General features: G+C 50.7%; 1 protein-coding gene across 4 annotated transcripts in view; it reads left to right on the top strand.

Moving 5' to 3' along the window:
* The first annotated feature begins 1,730 nt into the window (after positions 1-1,730).
* The window catches only part of TK2 (thymidine kinase 2), a 35,099-nt gene continuing 14,357 nt past the window's right edge, over positions 1,731-22,472 (top strand). The window contains exons 1-6 of one of the 4 annotated variants that reach the window (XM_077755517.1): positions 1,731-1,903; positions 2,794-2,831; positions 5,899-5,973; positions 8,899-8,952; positions 11,334-11,423; positions 13,368-13,441. In XM_077755517.1, coding sequence (XP_077611643.1) covers positions 1,789-1,903; positions 2,794-2,831; positions 5,899-5,973; positions 8,899-8,952; positions 11,334-11,423; positions 13,368-13,441 — 446 coding nt within the window. In that variant the 5' untranslated portion in view covers positions 1,731-1,788. Of the gene's footprint in view, positions 1,904-2,793; positions 2,832-5,898; positions 5,974-6,756; positions 8,716-8,898; positions 8,953-11,333; positions 11,424-13,367; positions 13,442-22,472 lie in introns of those variants that run through there. The other 3 variants (XM_077755519.1, XM_077755518.1, XM_077755520.1) reach the window with 3 other exon arrangements.

Genomic DNA, 22,472 nt, shown 5'->3' with positions numbered 1-22,472 from the left:
GGTGCAGGGAGGGGGTGGGGTTTAGGAATGCCTGCAGGGCAACCCCCCTTCCCCCCCCCCCCCCCCCGCGCCTCCAGAGGGAGCACGGCTCTGTCCACACCTTGATTTTGGACTTCTGGCTTCCAGGACGGGGAGAGAATAAATNTCGGGAATCTCAAATACCAACTCCTTAGAGAGGATTTCCCTGGGTCGCTCCGTCTAGAGGAGCCGCCATCACTTTCTCTTCACAGCACTTACCGCTAGGTGATATATTTAGCTTAAGAATATAAGTTACACAAAAGCAGGGGCTTGAGCCTGTGTCTGTTTCTCTCCCTGCAGGGTCCCCAGCGCCTGATACATAGTAGATGTAGAATATATATAATCTAAACTGTCTGCCTGGGCCTCATACCCTGTCCCTGCCCGCAGGGGATCACGGTTGGTCCAGTAGCTTCATCCCAAGTCCCAGAAATGTTTAACTTAATCCTGAAGCTTATGGAGGGCACCTTTGTCTTGTGCTGGGTTTGTGGCAGCAGATACTACAGAAAGCACTAGATGAGGTTGTGGCTTTCAGTAGCTGATCTAGAGACTGAATGAAACCTCTAGTAAAGGACATCCTCTTTCCTGCCCTAGAAGTGACTGCTACCACTCTGCACTTCTGGTAGAGGTGGGAAACTCTTCCACTTAAGCACTGGAATGGGCATACACACACAGTTCTTACTGCAGCAGCTTGGGTTTCAGGGCCTGGGCCTGTTGAATTATATATTCTCCATTTACCTCACCCCTGGGCTAAATTTTTGCTATGTGACTATGGATGAGATTTACAGGCTTCCTTTCCACCCCCAGTTGTCTGTGCAGCTGGCATACTGGTTGTGCCTTTGTTAAAAGATACACTGAGGTATATTAAACACTTTAAGAGTTTGAGCAAATATTGATATGATTCAGGCAACATCCAGTCTAGCAAATAGAAACTCCAAGGAACAGTACAAAATCAAAGACTTTTATAGGCAAAAGGAAGTGGGAACAAGGAAGTTACACTGGCAAAAAAAGCTGGTTGGTTAATTGCAAGGTTACTTGTTGTAGGGGATGGCAAGGGTCTATCAGGCAAATTACACAACTAGTGTTGATCAGGCGATTCCTGATGGACTGGCTTAAGGGTTCATTTCTGGGAGAGCCAAAACTACAATTAAATCTTGGTTTGGTCAGGCAGAGCTTAGCATAAGGAACTCCCATTTTGGACCTGTTTCCTGTGTGTGTGTGTGTGTGTGTGTGTGTGTGTGTGTGTTTAAACACTTTCTTGAGGGATCTAGTACATTGTCAGTCTAGACCCTGGAAATGTCAAAGTTCAGAGGGAAGAGGCTGTGAAGCAAGATAGATGGCTTGAATTCCAGCTTCATCCCTTAATGAATGCTTCTAATCATTTTAAACTAGTTACCTAAGTTTTGGAGGATCGTTGAGAAGAATAAATGACACCCTAAGTGTGTGCCAGGTGCCTGAATAGAACACGTGCTCGATTAAGTAATCTCCAATAATTAATTAACCAACCAGTCGCTGCTATTGGTGGCCAACTATCCCTCAAGTCTTGCCAAGTCAGGGGTCCCGTTAGCCGGAAGATGTCCTGGCTGCTAACGGCTTAGCTCACACCTTGAATTCCTTTCCGGGTAGGCGAGACGGTGAAATACGACAGGGTCTCTTTAAGAGCCCGGCCCCAGCAGGCGCCCCAGCGGCCGGCGCGGGGATGGAGGCGGCGCGCTGCGCTGGCGCTGACAGTCGCAGGAAGGAAACGGAGCCGCCGGATCCGCCCGCCGGGCTATGCTGCTACGTCCGCTGCGGTCCTGGGCCGCCCAGGCGCTGCGGCGCGAGGGGCCCGGGAGCTCCGCCGTGGGCCCCCGGATGCTGGGGGCGCAGCGCCGGCCTTGGCCTCTGGGTAACGCGTCTCTTGGTTCCATCTCTAGCGACCCGCATCAGGGGTCTCAGCGGCTGCCCATCTCACTCCCCGCCCTCCGGCCTGAACCCGAAACTACTCCAAGTGGAGGCTGCGGGGGCGTGGAGGGGCGAGGGCAACCGTTGGCAGCTATCCCCGGCTCCAGCCGGCTGCCAGTGGGTGGGGCCGTGGTGCTCAGACCCCTCTCTGGTTCGGAGTTGGGGAGCCCTCTAGAGAGCAGAAAGATCCGCTACCCCCGCGACTGCAGGCTGCTCCAGTCCCCGTCCCACTCCCAGTCTGATTCTCTTGGCCTTGGGGAAGACAGAGGCTGGCAGGTGCAGTTAACAAGTTCCCAGTGCGTAGTGGGTGGTTTAGGCTCTGAGCTTCCTGCTCCTACTGGGACTAGAGTCTTCCCCTTTCAGAAATGGGAGCCACCATGATACCAGATCCTAGCTTGCTTTAGCCTTGGGTTGTTGGGTGTCACCTGTGTGGTGGGTGGGCCAAGGTGTCAGCCCTGGGCTGAAACCCATGCCTGCTGCCCACTCTGGAGGCTACTCTGTGTTTGAACTTGCTGGACCCATCTGTGAGGATCACAAATATGAAATGTGTGGAAGGTGGAAAGTATGATGTACTAAGTGAAAAAAGCTGAGCACAGTTGAGGCCCACAGGTGCCAACAGGACCCAGGTAGTAGCTGCAGTGTCACATGTAGGTAGACAGCAGTGGTGGGTCTGTCTCCATCCATCCATGGAAGGACTTAGATGTCACTGGAAAAAATTTTTAGGCCAGGGAGTAAGAGTAAACATTATTGTTTTTGTGGTGGTTTTGAAAATTAGGTCAAAGAAGAGTGAATTGTTAAAAACTGACTTTAAAAATTGATTTCCTTTTTTTGTAGATAAACATAGAGAAAATGAAAAAGAGAAAAAATCAGTGGTAAGTCCCTCTTTTATGTGCACTCCTCAGTGTAGGATTATATATATAGAGAGAGCAGGAGGAATTATATATACACAGGGAGAGAGAGAGGAAAGAGAAGAGGTGAGTGAAGAAATATGTGCACACAGTAAAAAACATAAGAGGGTCTCCGGGGATGAAGAAGTCTGTCTTTACCCCTGGGCCTCAAACCCCCTTCCCAGAGGCCACATCTTGTGAGGTTCCATATCAAGAGTCTATGCAGGTAGGAGCATATGTGTATTCACAGCTTTTAGGTAGATTTGGACTGTCAGCTTGAATAATTACAGAGGGATTTGAAAAATGCTCACCTTTGTGGCAAAGATTGGTTTCACCTTGGGCTTGGGTGGCAGCCTGGCTGTGAGGGAAGGTCTGCCGACTGCTGCTCCCTGTCCTCCAGTGCAGAGACCGGTGGGTGGGGGTCTCAGAGAGAATCTATGTGGATCCACAGACATGGGTTCAGCCAGTGTAGTGACCTTGAGATGCCAGTTCTGGCGTGGGACTGGGGCTGGTGTGAGGTTGAAGGCCAAAGGACGGCCAAGCTGGGCATGTTCATGGGGATGTTGAAGTGTTTAGCTGGCTGGGGTGGGGGACAATATTTTGGTCACCATCAATCCAAAGGCTCAGTTCCTTGAGGGAGCTAGAAGTCAGTAGCTTCTGTGGCTCAGAAGAAAGTGACTTGGTGAGTGGTGGCAGGAATACCTTGGTTGGGTTCTGCAGAGGGCAGAAAGGATGAGCAAGCACCCTGGGGTATTCTGGGTGATGGAGAGGGCCTGGGATGGAATAGAGTCCCCGGAGAGGATTGGTGATGGAAAGGCTTGAGACTGACCAAAGCGTGCTGAAATGAGAGGTTGGGTGGGTTCTGGCACTACAGAAGCTGGATGGGAATTGATACATTATTGTACTATCAGTTACCAAGCTAGGCACTGATGTGAGCCAGACTTCTTACCCTGGCTGCTTTCTGGGTATGGTTGGACCTGCCCCTCCAGGCACACAGTAGGTCCATCAGAAGTGGTATGGAGACTACATTTAGGCCCATGGCTATTCTTAGTCATTCAAATCTTCTCAGTGCCTCTGTGCATCTGGGGACCAAGTAGCCCCTATCATGAGTGAGAGTCTGGTCTGATGGGGGAGACAGCAAGAAATAGGGCCATGGTGGATCTAGAACAGCGGTGATTCTAGGGGCTGTGAGTAGGGGGCAGAACATCCAGAGGACAGTGACTGAGGGGAGCCTTGAGGCCTCCTGGGAGATGAGGGGAAGGGGGGTACTGGAGTGTGGGAGCAGAGGGAGCTGCAAGTATGAGTCACAGAAGGAAGAGACCCTGTAGGCCCAAGGCTTTGGCCAGTCCCCTGGAAGCTGGCATGGGGGGAGTAGAGACAGGTCCCAACGCCTGGAGCCACTGGAAGACTTTGCCTCTCAGGAAGAGTTGGTGGTGGGCCATGGGTGGGGTTGAGGGGTACCTCCAGGCCAGACCGGAAGGCAGGGAGGCCAGCAGGGAGGCTGCTCCAGCCACCTGGGTAGGGGCCTTGGAGACAGGCTCACGTTCTGCAGGTGAGTAGGAAGCAGGGCCCGGAGGAGTTGCTGAGTTACTGGGTGAGGACAGAAGACACCAGGGTGTTGGGGTGTCTGGATAGATGGTGCAGCCTTTCGTGAGGACTGGAACAGGAACAAGGGCCATATGTGGGTGTTGGGAGGCGACAAACTGAGGTGCCCAGGGGACGTCCCACCAGACAGGACACTTTAGTCCTCATCTTTGCTGACCTGCAACCGGGTAGTAACCGCTACAGCATAGGAACAGGCACTTTTGGAGGAAGGTCTCATCCAAGCAATCTGTTTCCTACAGTGAACAGGAAAGAAACAGAGTCTGTGCAGAACAGTGTCTAGGCTGAGCTTGTCCTCATTTTCTAGGAAGAGACAAAATTGTTTCCTTTGAAGAACAACAATAAAACATCACATCTATTAGTTGCCCTGATGGGATCTGCCTTTTGTGCACTCCACTGAGTTCATTTTACAGTTTTGAGTTCTAAGGAAATGAGCTGGCATCTGTTAGAAGTGTGATTGTGTAGCCCTCCTGGATACCTGTTAGGATCAGGACAGGAGGAAATGTTCACAGGTGACTGGCAGAATTTATAGTGGGGGGAACAAGGTGAGATGGCCCACAGTGACCCCATGTTTTAAGTGGGGTGTGACTGAGGCTTCCCTGGAGTCGTGAAAAGGGATCTGCCAGACCTAGGTATGATTCCATCTCTTTTCTCCATCAGGCCTGGCACCTTGGGCAAGTCATCTACATGGTCCACATTTCTCTGGGTGCTTCCGGCCTGAGTTTAAAGGTCACTGTGCCCTGAAGGCTGTCTGTGAGCCCTCTCTCCCCGTCCAGTTAGTGTGAGCAGAGTGTGGGTTCCAGCTAGTCCCTCTGCTTTATTTGCTTCTACGAGCCCATGTTTCACTCTTGTGAAAGTGTTAGGACGCCTTGCTTGGGTTCTGGTGAGGTTAAATGTGGTAATGGTATATGTTACCCATCTTCTGGCCTGGCCTACTGCAGGGTGCTTAACCAAGTCCTTTTCTCCTGTCTGAATACTTTCCAGTCCATGGCCGAGTGTGTTCTTCCATAAAAAGCAGTGGGTTAAGGTCTAGATAACATATACATGCTTCCCACCTCAAAGCCATTGGGCTCCGGTTAAGGAGGCCGGACACTGAGGTCTAAAATCTGATGGTCTAAGCGGTTGAGCAAAGGAAGGGCAGAGCCAGGGTGGCCAGTGGCAAGCAATGTATGGCTTAGGAAGTAACATAAGGGAGGGTCTGTCCTGGAGGGCAGTGGCCACCAGCAGCCACCAATGGTGGGCCTGGAGCTAGCCACCAGGGGTGGGAATCAGTTTGTTAGTACTAAAGGTGGGAGCTTGGAAGTTTCCTGTGGAGGGAATTTTGTGTGCACATTGAAGTCTTGGGCTGAACCAGTTATGCTGTTCACCTGAGCCTTTCCTTAGAAATTCTTCCCTGATACTCCCCTAGATGCTTGATTTCTGATTCTAATATGCATTTGTCTTTTGTTAGATCTGTGTTGAGGGCAATATTGCAAGCGGGAAGACGACGTGCCTTGAGTTCTTCTCCAACACACCAGGGATTGAGGTATGGCCTCCACACTGGGTTCGAAGGAACCTGTAAAAGCTTGATAGTGTGACTGGTGGAGGGTATAGGCCAGCCATAGCCAATACAAATAGAATGCAGGCCACATATGTAATGTAACATTTCTAATGGTTTTCTAAAAAAAAAACAACAAACCCAAAATATTTAATTTTACATAAAATATTCTAAATGTTATTATGTCAACATGTAATCAATATAAAAATCGTCAATGAACTATTTTGCATTCTTTCACGTCAGGTCTTTGAAATCTAGAATGTATTTTGTAGTTACAGTGTATCTCAATTTGGACTAGTCACATGTGAAGTTTGTAATAGCTCTAAGTGACTTATGGTCACCGTGTCGGACAGTGCAGGTACAGACTTCCCTGCGTTCTGGTTAAGAGGGGTCTGCATGTGGGAAAGGAAGTCAGGCTGTTGAGAGTGGGGAGCAGATTACGGTGTGGCATCTGTGATACCCATGTCCACGCTGGGGAGTATTACCACGGGGATCCAGTGAACATTACTCTAGTTCATGTACAGCCCAGTCACTCAAAATAACCTCACAGATGTTTAAGAAGTGTCTGTACACTAAGACCCTGACTTTTCTTCCTGGTAGATTTTAATGATGTATTTTTTTCTGTTTATGGCTCTTTTTTGTTACTATAGATCCTACAATTTTCATACCTTTGGAGTCTTCTNGATCATGACCTAAGCGAAAGTCGGACGCTCAACCGACTAAGCCACCCAGGCGCCCCATCCTGCTTTTTACTTCTATTAAACACATATCTGGTTTGGTAAAAAGAATAAACATTCTGTAGCCCTTGTCTTGATTGTGCAGGCCCGAGACTGCTGTCCTCAGAGAGGCTTGTTTGTGAGGTTGGCCCTTGGCTGGCATGTAGGAACTTTGATTTTGGGAGAGTTCCACCATTTCCTAACTGATAGAAATGGATCTCTGTGCCTAAACTGTTTGTGCAAACGATATGGTTTATTCTGGACACCTGCTTTCTTTCTGGGAGTCTGGAGGTTTTGGATGTGCCAGCCAGAGGCTGCCTATGTGCCTGAGCTCTGATGAAAACCCTGAACTCCCTGGCTCAGGCCAGCTTCCCTGGTGGAGCACCACCTCACACGACTTGTCACAGCTGCTGCTGGGCAGTTAAGTGCTTTACGGGTGACTCCCCTGGAAGAGGCCCTGTGGACACTTGTGCCTGGTTTCCTTGTACACTTTGCTCTGTGCACCCTTTTTCTTTACTGATTTTGTTTTGTACCCTTTTTCTGTAACAAATCTCAGCTGTGAATACCACTGTATGCTGTGTCCTCTGAGTCCTCCGTGTGAATCATCAAACCTTGGGAGGCAGGGATCTTAGGGGCTCCTGACACACCTGAGTGGTGTAACTCTACATGGCACTTTAGGAGCACTTATGCTCTTATGTAAGACGTTGGAGCCAATGAACAACAAAAATAAAAATAACAACGGGAGTTCACATCTAATGAGGTAATACTATATGTCAGGACTGTGTTGAGGCTTCAATATATTATCTAATTGATTTCATCCTCATAAGAGTAGTCTCCATGAGGTAGGTGCAATTATCACATTTGCAGAGGAGGAAACTGAGGCTCAGTGAGGTCAAACGAATGGCCAGGGTCACACTGCTAGTGTGTGACAGAGAGCCAGATCTCAGCCCAGGCTGTCTGGCTCCAGGGACCACTCCCTTGTTTGGTTTTTCTGTAGCATGAAGGCCTTTGTTGGCTTTAGGAAGAACTCCCTTAGCCTTCAGCTCTCAGCTCAGTACTCTTTGACCTCCCCAGCTAGATTACTCTCCTAGGTGTAGATTCTTCCAGCCCCTTTGTTTTACACCCCTGTTTCTTTGTTTTACACCTCTTCTTGGAGTTTGAAAATACGTGATTTCTGTGATGATCCAATCAAGGTCTGCTTCTCCCAGTAAGTTTAAAGTTCCATAAAAGCGGAGGCGGAGGTGGCATGGTGAGTTCTTGCCTAGCATGGCACCTGGCATGGTGAGTCCTCAGTAAGTGGTGGATGGCAGTGCCATAGATGGAGCATAGGTCAAGGCTTCCTGTGACCAGCCTCTGGTGGGCCTAAGTGGTGCAGCATATGCTACTCAGGACAGGAATGGAGTGTTGAGGGACAGTGAATGATTCACAGAGGAAAGTATTTGAGCTGAGTTTTGAAGGATATATAAGAGTTTTCTGTGTAATGAAAGATGATGTGAACTGAGGTGAGAGGGTCAGAAGGAACAGCATGAGCAAAGGCACAGAGGTATAAAAGGTCAGGGGACGTTACTCTTCATGGGTTCTGTGCATTGCTTTCCTTTGGTCTTTTGTGACCTATAGAACCTGCTTCCATGCACTTTCAGGCCCCCAGATAGATCCGGGTACTCTCAAATTCTTGGCCCTAAGAGCACCATTTAAATCCTTCCTAGCACATACCTATGCCCCAGAAAGGCCCTGGCACAGTTTAGGGAGCAAACTAATGAAACGTGACTCTTAGCTGTCAGTGTGCCCAATGCAGAGTTCAAAGGAAGAAATGGAGACAGAGCAAATTGCTGAGGTCATGGGAGAGTCCCCAAGCCAGGAAGCTGGGCTTTAAACCACAGCCGGAAGTGCCTCAAGCAGCTTTTCTCTTAGCTTCTCTCCCCTGTCTGCCCAGCCTGTCATGGGGACAGAACGGGCTGAGATGGAACACATGCAGGAGATATTGCCCTCAGCTCCCAGGGCACCTGGAAGGCTGGTATGTGTGTATTCTCGTATACAGGGACGGACAGAGTTCTCAGGTCATTTTTGGAAGTCCTGTGAGAAGGGCATGTCTAGATAGAATTGTGGCTTTGCAGAGAGGATTGCCCAACTATTTTGGTCTACGCTGGGTTACCAAATCTTGCAGAGCAGCAGACTTCTGCTTTTTTTTTCCTTGCAGGTATTACAGGAGCCAGTGCCCAAGTGGAGAAATGTCCGTGGCCATAATATTCTGGTGAGTGTGTTGTCTTCTGCCTGCATTGCCAGCTTTGGCTTAAGTGCCTGGGCCTGGTGTGCCGGTGTTTGAGCCTGCCCCCTCCCTGCACATCTGTTTTCCTAGCTCTTATCTGGGGTGGAGGAGAAGAGGGAGGGGCGAATGAATAGGGCAGCATATTGGTGTTCTGAGGTCAAGGAGCTCTGAGGCTTGGCTTGGTGTTTGCAGATCACAGGAACCTCCTGTCAACTATCCCAAACTGTCCCAGGTGGTCAGCCTCAGCTGCCAGGGGCGTCCATTTCCTGCTGCTCATTCCACCCCTACCCTCTCCTAGAAGGAACCCAGTAGAACCTAGGTCTCCCTTAGGGCCTGTCTCTAAGTAACCAGGTTGCTTGGGAAACCTCTGATTTGGGTTTACACTTGGCAATGTCCAGGGACTGAATTCGGCTCACCCTGAAGCTACCTGTTGCTTTCCCAAGGGTGGACCTAGCAAGCAGGGGCTACAGCATGCTTGAGCCCCTTGCCTTCCATCCCCGTGCGGGAGGCTCTGCTCTGGCTGGTTGAAAGAGATGGGTGGAGTTTGAGTCCGGTAAGAGGGAGCCTAGAAAGGGATGTTGGTTCTGGGCTCTTGCCCTGTGATGTAGGGGTGATTAGTTTCATTTTTCAGGTGAGGAAACTGCAGCTGAACTAAGTTGCCCAAGGTCATATGCCGCTGGTAAATGACAGACCTAGCAGATCTGACCCGTGGTCCATGGGGAGATTGTGCTAGCTCCTTATTTCTAGCAACACAAGTGATGTCTTGTGTGGTTCATTAGACTCCAGGTTCCACTAGCGGCAGGAACTATGTCTAATTTGGTTGACTATGTTTGCTACAACATAGCACTCTGCCAGACACCTAGTAGGTGCTCATTCATTCATTCAACCAATACTTATTGAATGCCTGCCATGTACAGGCACGGTTTAGACTCTGGAGCAGCTCAAAGCTCTTGCTCTCTTGGCCTTAATATTCTGGTTTGGGGAGACAGAAGACAATTTGGTATGTGATTTGGTAGGTGGTGATGGGAGCTGGGAAGACATCTGAAGCAGGCAAAAGTATATTAATTAAATAGGGCAGAAGTTCTCAGAGTCTTTGAATAAAGAATCCCAGAGACATGAAAAGAGTTTCACCTCTGTGCCTGTGGGAGAAGACGGAATGCCAGTCATTCTCTTTGGGCATAACAAAGAAGCCTTGGAAACATTCATATTCTTTAGGAACCACCTAAGATAATTAGGTCATCGATGTTAGGGCTCAGAGGTGACATTGCATAGGACACAGTCCTGGTCTCAGGAGTCTGAGTCTCCTCAGGACAAAGAGCATCTCCAATGATAGTTTTATAATACAGAATATGATAGAATTAGGTATTTTTATACGTGTTTCCGGTCTAGACAGAAGGGCAAGATGGATAGTTTTGTGAAAAGTCTCAATTCCTCACTTTATCTGAATTGGCTTTCTGATGCAGGAAGATGTTTGTTCGGCCTTCAGACAGGGAGTGTTTCTCCTAAGCTTTCTGAGATTTTATTTCTCCTGCAGGTAGGAGTCTGCAGTTTTCTATGCAGAGCACTGAAATTTCATTAGTTAGCACCAAGAGGGGGAAAAAAAGCAAAAATGTGGAAAAGAGCAGGATTTAAGATTGTTAGCAAATGGAATATGGAACATGGACTGTTTATATATACAAGCAACAGAGAATGATGGGCATGGAGCTTCTCTTTTGGATAGGGTAGTTGGGGAAGGCATCTCTGCCAAGGGGATACGTGAGCACAGACTTAAACATAGGGAGTGAACAGTGCAGATTTCTGGAGCAAGAGTGTTAGAAGTTAGAAGGCATAGCAAATGCAAAGGTCCTGAGGTGGGGTCATGCTTGGGTATTTGGGGGAACATTCAGGAGCCTCATGTGGTTGGAAGCACACTGAGTCAGAGGGTGGGTGGTAGGAGACAAGGGAAAATGGAAGTAATTTCCTAGGGCCCTGTGGGCTTTGGTAAGGGCTTTGGATTTCATTCTGAATGCAGTGGGAAGTCGCTGGAAGGTTCTGCGTAGAGGAACAAGAGCTGAGGGAGGTTTAACCTGCTCACATTGAGTGCTGGATAGAGAACTGACTGCAGGGGGCTCAGTAAACACTGAGTGACTGAGTGAGTGTTCCCTGGGACTTGAGACAGGCCCCTGTTACAGCTGTTACGTGGTTGTCCTGTAATTGCTCCAGTGTTGGTCCACACCGTCCCGAGGGCCCGGCAACCACGCTGGCTTCATCCCTGGCCCCACTGCAGCCCCGTGTGGGTTTCACGAGATGGCCATCCGTGACTGAAGAGACCAGACTCCTACAGCTTGAGCTTTTTGGGGTAAAGTGCTGCGTTCTCCCTTCTGCAGGGTCTGCTGTACCGCGATGCAAGTCGATGGGGCTTCACGCTGCAGACGTATGTACAGCTCACCATGCTGGACCACCACACTCGTCCCCAGGTACATTTCAGATGCTCAGCTTCAGCCTTCTGAAAATGGGCTTCACCGGCGGGTATATGAGTGCCTGGGAGGGGAACCTTGCAAGGAAGCCTCACTAGACCTTCAGCACTGCTCAGTCCTCTCTGTCTCTGGGGCCAAAGCTTCCTGTTGCTGTGGCTCTGAGGTCCAGCCTCCGGTGCCCTCACCCACCAGCCTCAGCTAGCCTCTAAGTTGGTAGGGATGCCCCTGTGAGCCCGAGTCTTCACGACCTGACCCCTTCTGGGCTCAACAGTATTTAACTTCATTCTTATCCAAGTATACCTAGACCCGGATCAACAGGGGCACCTGAGAACTAGTTAGAAATACATATTTTCTGGCCCTATCCCAGACCTGCTGAATCAGAAATTCTAGGGAGGAGGCCCAGCAATCTGTGTTTTATCAAGCTCTCCAGGTGATTTTAATGCACGCTTTGTTTGTTTGCATGTTTGAGAACCGTTAATCTAACCTTCACCTTTGGCTGTTGGTTCACATTTCTTGGGAGAAAAAATTTGATTGGCTGAGCTTGGTCTCTGTGTCTGCCCCTGGGCCAGTCAGGTGTTGGTGCAGATCACAGGGCACAAACATGCTGCTTAGACCCCCTCTATTAGCTGGCATGCAAATAGGGGCAGAGTCTCTTAAAAGAGAGCTGACTGAAGAGACCCGATTGGCACCTGTGGTTCAAAATTGTGAGTACAACCTAGAAGACCAGCTGCGGATGCTCTCCATGAAGGAGATGGCAGATCCCTATAGTTGTTTATGTTGACGCGGCCACTCAGCTGAGTGGTTTGATCTAGAGCTGGGCAGTTGTGACTATAGCTGTCCTACAAATCTGCATCTTTTAAAGATGGGAAGATATGAGCAGAACCGTATGAATTTCTGTCTCCCCAAATACCTGTCTAAATGATACAGGTCAGAGGATCTGAGGTTGGCACTTTACCCCTTTACTCACCCTATTTTTCCTGAGCTGGGACTCAACTGCAAATCTAAATTGTGTCTAATATACCTGAATATAAGAGGACATATGTGTGTTTCTCTCTTTAAGGAAATCTGTCATGAGAGAGGAAGAAAGATGGATAGACAAGGAAGGAGGAATGGAAGGAGAGATGGATGAGTGGGGAGCTAGCAACATATGGGCAGCAGAGGGTTGTAAGTGAGGATAGGATGGGAAAAATGGATAGGAAGATGGATGGACAGATAAACACACAAGAAGAGAGTCAGGAAATTCCTGGGTTATGGCTTTGAATGTGCCTCTGATTCTAGTCCAGGTCCCCTGGGTACCGTGGGCCAGGCTGAGTGAGAGCAATGTTTGCTCACTTGGGCACAGTCCTTCCCAGGTTGCAAAGGGCTGCAGTGAGCCCCAGCCCGCCCTGTGCAGAGGCACAAAGGTCTCACATCTTTGTGGCGTTCCAGAAAGCCAGGCCCTCAGTCACTGATGACAGAGTCCCGAAAATGTCACACGCACTCCAGCCCTCTCGGGGCTTTACCTCCAGCATACAGAGCTCTCTACTTAAGCAAATGCACACAGTTTAGCTCCCTAATTACCGCACTTTCCACTTGACAGCACTCTGCTGGACAGCACTTGATGGTTTTTCTAGCACTTCCCCAAATGGATAATCCATTTGAGCCTCACCTCTCCTGTGAAAGAGGCTGTTGTTGATGAGCCCTCCGTCCCTGCACTGCTGCACCGGCCACTGAGCTTCGGGGTGTGGGGAGGGCTCGGGACTGGGGGCAGAGCACAGCTGAGACCCATGTTAGACCCACATTTCTGCTCTGGTGACTGCCTCACCGTTGCAGGGCTTCTCTGTTCTTGGCGTTCAGCGTAGACCGTAGGCAAGGGGAGCAACAGGCATCCTTCAAGCCTTCCTGACCTGACCTGACCTTACTTCCTGACTGACAAAGTCAGTGAATCAATTTGTTTTCTTTTAGACATCACCAGTACGATTGATGGAGCGGTCGATTCACAGCGCGAGATACGTTTTTGTAGAAAACCTGTATAGAAGGTACCGTAGTTTACACAATTGATAAATTATTAAACCCTTAATTTTCTTTTAGAAATGAAGTTGGAACTTGTTTACCCATGTGACAGTTACTGAGGACCTACTGTATTGTCCCTGTTATGTACCGCCATGGCCCTGCTGTGTACCAGCCAACCAAAGCCTCGGTGGCAGACGGCTTCCTGCGTGGAATGCTCAGTCATCTAGGGTGGCCGGCCAGGTGGTGGCTCTGCTGTCTGTGATGTCTGGGGGTCGGCTGGTCTAGGATGGCTCCTGCAGGGGTGACTGGGGTGACTTAGCTCTCTTCTTGCCTCTCATTCTCCCCCTGGGACCAGCAAGCTAGCCTGGGCATCATCTCATGGTGATGGCAGAGAGCAGAGGGGCACCAGCAGAAATGCATGAGCACTTTTCAGGCCTCCGCTACACCTTTGCTGACATCTTATTGGCCAAAACAGGTCGCACCAGCGGACCCCAATCTGAGAGGTGAGGAGAGCCCATGTGGGTCACATGGCAGAGTGGGAAGATATGGCGCAGCGTGAAGACCCAGGGCAATGGAGCGGTCAGGCTGTTATCATTGCACCCAAAACCATATTCTGTCCTCATGGGAGCGGACTCTGTCATATAGACATGGTTAGGGGGCTTCTAGTGGCCCACAGTGCTGAGGCCTCAGAGGCTTGGGACCCTCCTGACTTCTGTGCTCCATTTACCGCTCATCTTTGGGATCTTAGGGAGATGGGCTGCCAGCTGTGGCCTGCGTGCTGGCTCTACCTGCCGGCCTCCCCTCCCTCTCCTGGGCACCTGTCCTAAGTGTCACCTCTCCCAGCCCTCCCCAACCACCCTGTCTGGATGGGTCCAACTTCTTTCTTATTTGTAATTACTGCTGTTGGGCTTTCTTTATAATGTTTAAGACACCTTCTGATTAGGTTCAGCTGTATGAAATTATTAAAATTTGCCACAAAAGTGGCAGTTACACATTGTTCAACCTCATCTGTGTTTATTTGTTCAGTGGTCTGTTGTGGCTCCGCTGCCCAGCCCCTGCAAGCTGGACCAGGAGCTCCTTGACCACAGGGGCCCTGCGGCAGGTGTACTTGCCTAGCACGGACACGGCATGGGGCCAGCACCTGGGCCATGTCGTGAGCTCTTGCTGTGTGATGGGACGTGGAGCCATTCTTGGCTCTCCTGCCTGACACGTTTCCTAGGCTCTGGCCCCAGCTGTTTTACACCCTCTCCTTTGAGGGGACCACTAAAAAGTCTTCTCCCACTGGTTCTAAGCTGGTGTGGATTGTGCCCATCTGCCTGTGTGGCCCCCAAAACGACAGCCTCTGCTCCTATCCATTCCGAGCATTAGACTCCTGCCGCGGGGTCAGGACAGCAGCCAGGGTAAGTCCTGACTGTAGCTGTGTCCCCCGACCTTCCAGCAGGAGTGGTCCTGATGCTAGAGCCCCGGCCTCTCCCAGCTGCCTGGGGTTTCAGTGGGGCCCGGGTGTCCACTACACTTTGCTTTGCGCCCTGCTCATCAGTGCCTCTGCCAGCGGGTGGTGTTTGTTTATTGCTCTGTCGAGTGGACCCTGGGCAGCGGGGTGGGACTTCACCTGGTGAGGCTCTCTGTCTTGTAATTGTTGTCAGCTTGGCCATTTCTGTGTGGCAGCCACTGGCTCTTTTTTGAAGAGGGTAATCCGGAATGGAATGACCAGAGGCCCGGGGGAGAGGGTGAGGTGTGGAGTTCAGGGCGTCTACGTTCCGTCCTGGCTCTGGAATTTGCTGTCATTGTGAGCAGAGCTGAGTTCCTAAACCTCCCTGAGCCCTTTTTTTTTTTTTTTATGTATTTTATTTTATTTTTTAAATTTTTTTAATGCTTTATTTATTTCTAGGAGAGAGAGAGAGAGATAGCGTGAGCAGGGGAGGGTCAGAGAGAGAGGGAGTCACAGACTCTGAAATAGGCTCCAGGCTCTGAGCTGGCAGTCAGCACAGAGCCCGACGCGGGGCTCGAACCCACGAACCGCGAGATCATGACTTAAGCGAAAGTCGGACACTTAACCGACTAAGCCACCCAGGCGCCCCCCTGAGCCCTTTTTAAAAATCTCTAATTCCCATCCATCTCTGGGGAGCCTATGGAACAGTTGCCTAGTTTCCTTAGATTTTGTGCCCCTTATGCAGGTCCTTGTCTACCCTGGTCTTCACCACATTTTCCAGTTAACCCCCCGCAGCCCCTCCCTGCAGGCTGCCTAATACCTGGCGAGTTTCCCCAGGAGCCATTTTCTCTGCCTGTCCCAGGAGGCCATTTTAGCTGTTTTAGCTGATGTCGTGGGCTTTGGTTACTCACGCCTGTAGTTGTTCATTCCAGCACTTCTGATGGGTGGTTCTGATTTCCTAATCTTTGCGGCTGTGGTTGAGGTCATAGGTCCAGAAAACGTGGGTCTTGCCCTGGGCTGTTTTATGGGTAATGTAGGAAAAAACCATAGCTTTTAATTTGTCTTGAGCTCTTGTCCTGCCCTGTTAGCTTCATATTTATCCCTCCCCAGGCCCTCCCAGAATGCCTGGCATCTGTGGTTAGGATTTCAGAGGAACAGTGAACCACAGGAGAAATTGACTGTGTCCCTGGTTTTGTTCTCGGGATCTAATTGTTTCAAGTTCATGCAGCCTTCAGAGAGCGTGAATTCCCGACGACTCGTTGGAGCCTCAAGACTGGTATCACTTGATTCAGTCTAAAAGCTGTTGGTTGGTGCACGGCATTGGGCAATCCAGAGGCTGCTGGGAACACTGTGGCAGCCTGGGAGGGGCCAGGCCATCTGCCACTTCGGTTTCAGGGAGATAGGAGAAGGTGGTGCCCCTCAAACCCTTTCACTGAAGCCCTCCAGAGGCCGAGGAATGCTCACACAGGTGGCTGTTTCCCCACTTGCCCTCCGAGCCCAGATAGCCCAAAGAAGCCCACTAGCAAACCAGAAGTTGAAGTCCCCTCTTTTATTTTACAAATTCATGTGGATTTTGCATTCTGTTCTATAATGTGTTCTTCTGTTTGTACCTATAACAAACACCATGCTGAGCATGTGGTTTGGAGTACCCCCTCCCTCAGTCATGTGCCCCAGAGACCCCAGACTCTGGAGGTGAGGAACTCAAGGAGAGGGGTTCTGAGAAGGACCTTCGAGGTGCGAGTGATTCAGCTGTGACCTGGACCAGGTCATTTGTGTTCCCTGGAAACAAGGGCATTTGCTCAAGTGGTTAAGAGACAGAGCAGGAGCCACATTTATTGGCTGGTTCTTCATGCTCCTCCTCTTTTGAGTCCTCAGGGCAGCCCTGTGGTGTAGGTACGGTGGACCCTGTTTGACAGAGTAGGGAACTGACGTGGGCTCAGAAGACCCATGCCCCTTCCTGACCAGGCAGATGGCTGAGCAGGGGAGCTGCCCCGTGCCCTGCTGTGTGGGGAGCAGTAATGAGGAAGCCGTGAGAGACATTTAGATTTTTCTCTTTAAGGCCAGAGGCTTCAGATTGGTTGGAGCCCCTGAGGTGCCCACTATGGGGAGCCAGGCCTCTGCCTCTTTCCACCCAGGCCTTATGTAGCAGGCTTCTCCCAGAGATCACCCAGAGATCTTGTTAATATATAGATGTGGCTTTGCTGAGTGCAGGGTGGGGCCTGAGAATCAGCATTTCTAACAAGCACCCTAGTTGGCCACCATCTTGGGGGGAGCACACTTGGAGGCATTAAGGCCTTAGAAGAAGCCAGCAGCCAGCCCGCAAGCTCTCCATCCTAATGCCTAGCCCTTTTCCTTGAGTTTTGTTCCTGTAGCCACAGGAGGGCTCTCTCCTGGGATCAGGAGAGCAAGAGCTCAGTCCTGCAGGCTTTCTTGGGGGTAGGTGGCCCGCCCTGGTGAAAGTTCTTCAGTGCAGGAGGTGGAGGTCCTGTTTCTGCATTCCTTGCTGTTTGTTCATTTCACATTTGTTGTTTCAGGTTTTAGTTGTTGGGAGTTTTGCTGTGTTTTCTTTGTTTTAAGGGTCTCCAGGTTTATTCCTCGGCCAGGAGAGGTGCAGCCATAGGCCAAAGGTTTTCTGTGTGGAGGCACAGTGGAGTGTTCGTAGCCAGAGCTAATGAGGTGACAAGTGCAAGGTGGTGTGAATGTGGGTTTTCTTCTCGGTCGCTCTCCTTCCAGCCCCAGCTTTCCTTGATGCAGTGGGTCAGCCACAGTGAAGTGTTACTGAGAAAGGAGATGTTCTGAGAGTTTTCTGCTTCCTGCAGATACAGATTACTGTCCTTTTGAGCCTAAACCAAATGTGTGTACAACCGAGTTTGGCTGGATCCTTTGCCCTCACCTAAAATAGGATATTTTGGTTCCCGCCTATGGTGAGTTTGGCTGGGTACTGGGAACCCCAACATGGCATGTGTGGAGAGTGAGCTACTGCCTGAGCTCATGCCTCCCCCCATCCTCTGATGCTCAAGGAAAAAGCTTCCCAATGTGCCCTGACAGGGACAGCCCTTCCACGTGGCAGGGCGCAAGTTGCTGCCCCTTCAGTGTTGGGATTGGTCCTTTTCTCTTTCTTAAAAGCCACTGTGACCTTGGGGCGAGGGCCTGGGTGGAAGTGAGTCTGCCAGGCCCTTACTGGCATTCTGCATCCCCCAAAGCAAAATTGCTTGAAGGTATCCTTGCCTTTTGGACCTTGAACAAGTGGGAAGCTCTCCTAGGGAGAGACCTGCCTCTTCTGGGCCCCCCACCGCAGCGAGTTTGGGGCAGGCAGAATGTAAGTGCAGTTATGCTGCTAGGGGTATGAGAGCATGGTGTTAATTGCTAGAGGAAGATTCCAGTTACATAGCCTCCTTAATGACCAGGCACTTGTGAGGCGTGGGCACAGCACTGATGTGAAAAGCTGAAGGAGGCGAGAAGGACTCACATAGCTAAAGTGGCCACGCAGGCAATTGTGTGGCCCAAGCCCTGTGGGCTGAATAATTGAATGCCAAGGTTTTATCAGATTGGTTGGCATTTTCAAAGAACAGAAGTAGGGGAACTGAGTGGGGCCCAGCTGGAGAAATAACAGCTGACTCACCTGGGGCTGGTGGTCAGGGACATTGATTGAGACCCTGCATTTGAAACAGTACAGGTCCTCCTACCTCCCTAGCTAGCCTGGGGGCTGGGACTCTTCTCCTGCTCTGGTCCAGACTACGACTCAGGCCTGGTCATGACCCTGAGAGCTGTGCCTTTCCTCTAGCTGAGGCCAAAGAGGTACTGGAGTGTCCAGAACAGCCCCCTCACTTGACAGACAGGGAAGGCGAGTGATGTAATGGACAGCATATGGGTTTGGGGGCTACAGAGACTAGCTTTAATTCCTGCTTTACTTTAATTAATTCCTGCTCAGACTGAGACTGTGTTTCAGTGCTCTGGGCCTCAGTTTTCCTCATCTACAAGTTTGGGACTAAATTTGACTCTATGAGGTCTTGTGAAAACAAAAGACAATCATGTATACAGGGAGGCTGGCGTGTGAATGTGAGGTTTCTGTTCCAGCCTGTACTGTGCAAACTGGGGGCTCTGAGGGCCTCAGGGGGAAGATGGCCAGCAAACTGCACCAAGCAAAACAGCCAGCAGGATCCGTGTGGATCCAAGACCTCGTTTTTGCCACCCTGAGTAAGGGGACAGGACCGTGAAACCCTCTCAGTCCACTTATTCCACTGCTGGGGAGTCATGTGGTTGGATTTTCTGTAGAGAGGCGCCACTCACTGTGTGTTCCACTGTGTGGAAATAAAAGCAGTGGCTTGGGGTCACCAAGGTGGCTCAGTTAAGTGTCTGACTTCGGCTCAGGTCATGATCTCATTGTTTGTGAATTCGAGCCCCATGTTGTGCTCTGTGCTGACAGCTCAGAGCCTAGAGCCTGCTTTGGATTCTGTGTCTCCCTCTCTCTCTGCCCCTTCTCTGTTGTACTCTCTCTCTCTCTCTCAAAAGTAAATACACATTAGGGGCGCCTGGGTGGCTTAGTCGGTTGAGCGTCCGACTTTCGCTTAGGTCATGATCTCGCGGTTTGTGGGTTCGAGCCCTGCATCGGGCTCTGTGCTGGCTGCCAGCTCAGAGCCTGGAGCCTGTTTCAGCCTGTGACTCCCTCTCTCTCTGACCCTCCCCTGCTCGCGCTGTCTCTCTCTCTCCTAGAAATAAATAAAACATTTAAAAAAAAAAAGTAAATAAACATTAAACAAAAATGTAAGGAGTGCATGGGTGACTCAGTGGGTTAAGCATCTGACTTCAGCCCAGGTCATGATCTCACTGCTCGTGGATTTGAGCCCTGCGTCAGGCTCTATGCTGACAGCTCAGAGCCCAGAGCCTGTTTTGTCTCCCTCTCTCTGCCCCTGGCCCACTCATGCTTTCTCTCCCCCCTCCAAAATAAATAAACATTAAAAAAAAAAAATTAATGCCGTGGCTTGTTGGCGGTGCCCCATTCTGAGGCAGACACAGGAGGAGCAGGCAGAACTTCCAGGAGGAAAACTGCAAATATGGATAAAGCAGCACCTGGTGTCTGACATCCCTCAGAATCACGGAAACCAGGCCTCAGTTTCCTCACTCAGCTTAGCCAGTGACTAGTTGTCCTAGATCCCCCAGCACAGTGCTCCCAGCAACCCCAGAAGGGTTTCCTGGAGGTCTGTCTGCCGACCCTGCCCGCAGGGAGGCTCCACCCCTCCAGGAGAGCACTGGAAAGGGATGTCCTGCTTCCTGTCCACTCTCAGCCCTGTGGGGGAAGCTGCCAGTGTGGCTGGGTGGGGTGGGACCAGAGGGCCCCTGAGCCCCTCAGGACGCGTTCTGAGATCATCTGGAGCTGATTTTCAGGGGAGTAGCGGCTCCCAGGCAGGCCCCAGAGACCCCCGCAGGTGTGAACCCCATCTCCGTGTCTCTGTGACCTTCCATGCACATCATGACACTTTTTTCTGGCAGTGTTGGTCTGGTTTTTCAGTTACCACTGGGCTGCATGTGTTCTGCATGGTGACCCAGTTCTGTGGTCGCAGCCTCGGGGATCTTCCCAGCTCTCGGATTTGGCAGAATTTGCAGACACATGTGAAGTTCTCCAGGGCAAAGTCTGACTCCGACTGCGACTGCATAGTGTCGGGCGACTTGGGAGGCTCTAGACAGCCCTGCCCCTCTGGTGCTGCTCTGCTGCTCCCTGGCCCACAGCCCTGTGTTGCTAGTCTGTTCTGTGCCTTCAGGCTATTGGCTCTGTTTGTGTTTAGTAGAGAAGGGGAGGGGCTGATTAGCAGCTTCTGTTTGGGAAAACCTCATTCCCTCCTAGTCAGTTTTGTTCTGGACAACAAAACTTGGTTTCCCAGCGAAGGAAACCACGGAAAATGCGTAAAGAGAGAGTGGTTTGATTTATTGAAATCAGATACTCTGAGCTGCAGCTAACTGAAACCCAGCTCCAAGGAGCCTGAATGATGAGGTCGTTACTGGTTATCTTAATGGCAGGCTTCAGGGTTGGTTTCATTCAGTGGCTCGCGCCCTGCTTTCCTACTCTTGTGTCTTGTTGTGTCCTCAGTATGATTCCCTCATGATGACGAAATGGCTGTGGCAGAACCAGGTCTCTCACTTGCTGGCCAGAGTAGGTGTCTTGGCAGTGGCTTTCCTCTGAGTGTGAGGAAGCATGGTGTCCATCAACCCCTGCAAGCCTCCCTCACGTCTCACCGGCCCAGCCTGGCCACTCAGGGGATGCCTTGTACTGACTGACGCACCTTGTGAGAGGAGAGTACTTCCCTTAGACCAGCTGGGCCTCCCCTGAAGCTTGGGATGCGGTCAGGTTTTCCTGGAACATTCAGGCCTGAATAAATAATAGGCTACTTTTTTTTTTTTAGTGTTTTTTTTTTTTTACTTTTTTTTTTTAATGTTTACTGCATTTTGAGAGCGCAAGTGGCGGAGGGGCAGAGGAAGAGGGAGACACAGAATCTGAAACAGGCTCCAGGCTCTGAGCTATCAGCACAGAGCCCAATGTGCGGCTTGAACTCATGGATGGTGAGATCATAACCTGAGCTGAAGTCGGATGCTTAACCAACTGAGCCACCCAGGCACCCCAGTAATGGGCTTTAAAGAGATAAGAAGAGAGACAGCCACCTGTCCTCACGCCATACCAGCCTGTGGTCACAAAGTCATTACTTTTAGTTCCTGGCTTGTGTTGGCTTGGGTCCCCTCTGCAGTGTTAGAGGACTTCTTCCCACCGCTCTCCCCCACTCATTCCAGAAGCCCTTGCATGTTAGTCTGCTTGGGTCTCCGCCCCCTCTCCCCTTGCTGTTCTCTCGGGCACCTACGTTTTCCCATTGCTCCGCCCAGGCACAGCTGTTCTTCCTTGAGGACCTCATGGTGTCTCAGGGACTAGGGGCGAGTGTCCCTGTACAGTTTGTGCCATGCCCTGTCATTTAGGCCCCAGGCAGGGCTGCTTGTGCCATTGGTCCCCTAGAGCACCCCCTCCAACTGTCTGAGCTTCTTGTCTCCGACCATACCCATCCCTACACCCCCCCTTTCCCATCAGGTGGGAGCCCGTTCTCAGTGCCTGGCAGGGAGCCAGCTCCAGACCGCCCTTCCACTGGGCTCTTCTCCTGTCCCTGCTGTTCATCGGCAACCAGAAAGCCCCCTGTGCACACTGGGGCCTAGGCATGGCCATTGTCCCATCGCCAGTCCTGCTAGACCCTGTTCTGAGTGGATCCAAGCTGGTATCCAAGATGGTGGTGGGGTCTTAAAAGGGAGAATTCCCCTCCTAGGCCTTTGCGGATCACCCAGCCTTTGACAGGGCTGTGCCTCTAGCTGCTGGCCCTCTGTCTCTTCCCTGTTGGTTTCCTCTTGGGGCGGGGGAACCCCGCTGGAGCTGGGGAGAGACGCTAGGCCTCGTGGATGCTTGGAATGTTGTCTTGAATACTTCCTTCCTTTCTTTTTCAGTTCACATTTTAAACACGTAGTTATTTCTCCTCATCCCAAACCTTGATTTGAGAACCAACATGTTGCTGATTTTGGAAAATACAGAAGGGTAGAGAGAAAAAAAGTCTCCTATAGTCCCGCAGCTCAGAGAAAAGCACTGTATACATTTTGCT

Source organism: Crocuta crocuta, unplaced genomic scaffold (genome assembly GCF_008692635.1).
Source record: "Crocuta crocuta isolate KB4526 unplaced genomic scaffold, BGI_CrCroc_1.0 scaffold152, whole genome shotgun sequence".
NCBI lineage: Eukaryota > Metazoa > Chordata > Mammalia > Carnivora > Hyaenidae > Crocuta > Crocuta crocuta.
The sequence above is the reverse complement of the archived record's forward strand: the minus strand, read 5'-3'. Positions and strand labels throughout refer to the sequence as shown.